Source organism: Asparagus officinalis, chromosome 9 (genome assembly GCF_001876935.1).
Source record: "Asparagus officinalis chromosome 9, Aspof.V1, whole genome shotgun sequence".
Classification (NCBI taxonomy): Eukaryota; Viridiplantae; Streptophyta; class Magnoliopsida; order Asparagales; family Asparagaceae; genus Asparagus; species Asparagus officinalis.
Genome location: NC_033802.1, coordinates 64,421,171 through 64,421,780, shown reverse-complemented (window position 1 = coordinate 64,421,780; position 610 = coordinate 64,421,171). Strand labels below are relative to the sequence as shown.

The following is a 610-nucleotide window of genomic DNA, read 5'->3' as shown; positions in this document are numbered from 1 at the left end:
CTTATAGATAGAATTCTAATTCATGTACCTCCTCATAAAGACCTTATCTTGGACTGGACCCGCAACAACAAATACAATAACGCCCCTTAATTAGTCACTATCCGCGATCCACAATGACAATGACTTCATCAGAAAAGGAACAACAACCACCACGTTGCACTACAATAGCACCATTTGAAACTGAGTAACCTTATCTCATGTCTCTAACGTGTGGTCACATTCGGCACCATAATTTTTCAAAAGCCTAAGATTTCAAAAACCAGTATGAACTCCTAAACTAGTCTCCTCATTTTGAGAGCTATTCATGAAAATACCATCAACAAGAATCGTTTCTCTCCTTCTCGTCGGCCACAGGCGACCCGACGCCAACCCTGTGGCCGGAGCGCTTCCACGCGCTCCTCTACATGAACTCGACTGATGCGAAACTACAGATTACGGACCTATGGTACGACTGGCCGAGGGGTAGGAACCTGAACCTGATTCAGAAGCAGCTGGGGGACCGGCTGTACGATGTGGAGTGGGACAACGGCACGTCCTACTACTTCACGGTGGGACCCGGCGGGGCGTGCCGGACTTTGCGCTTTGAGGTGGGGATCCTGCGGCCGGACTG

General features: G+C 49.2%; 1 protein-coding gene across 1 annotated transcript in view; it reads left to right on the top strand.

The window, feature by feature from the left end:
• LOC109823962 (uncharacterized protein At4g14100-like) overlaps positions 348-610 on the top strand; it is a 1,160-nt gene continuing 897 nt past the window's right edge. The window contains exon 1 of the mRNA XM_020390434.1: positions 348-610. This exon is cut by the window's right edge and continues 128 nt beyond it. Coding sequence (XP_020246023.1) covers positions 405-610 — 206 coding nt within the window. The 5' untranslated portion in view covers positions 348-404.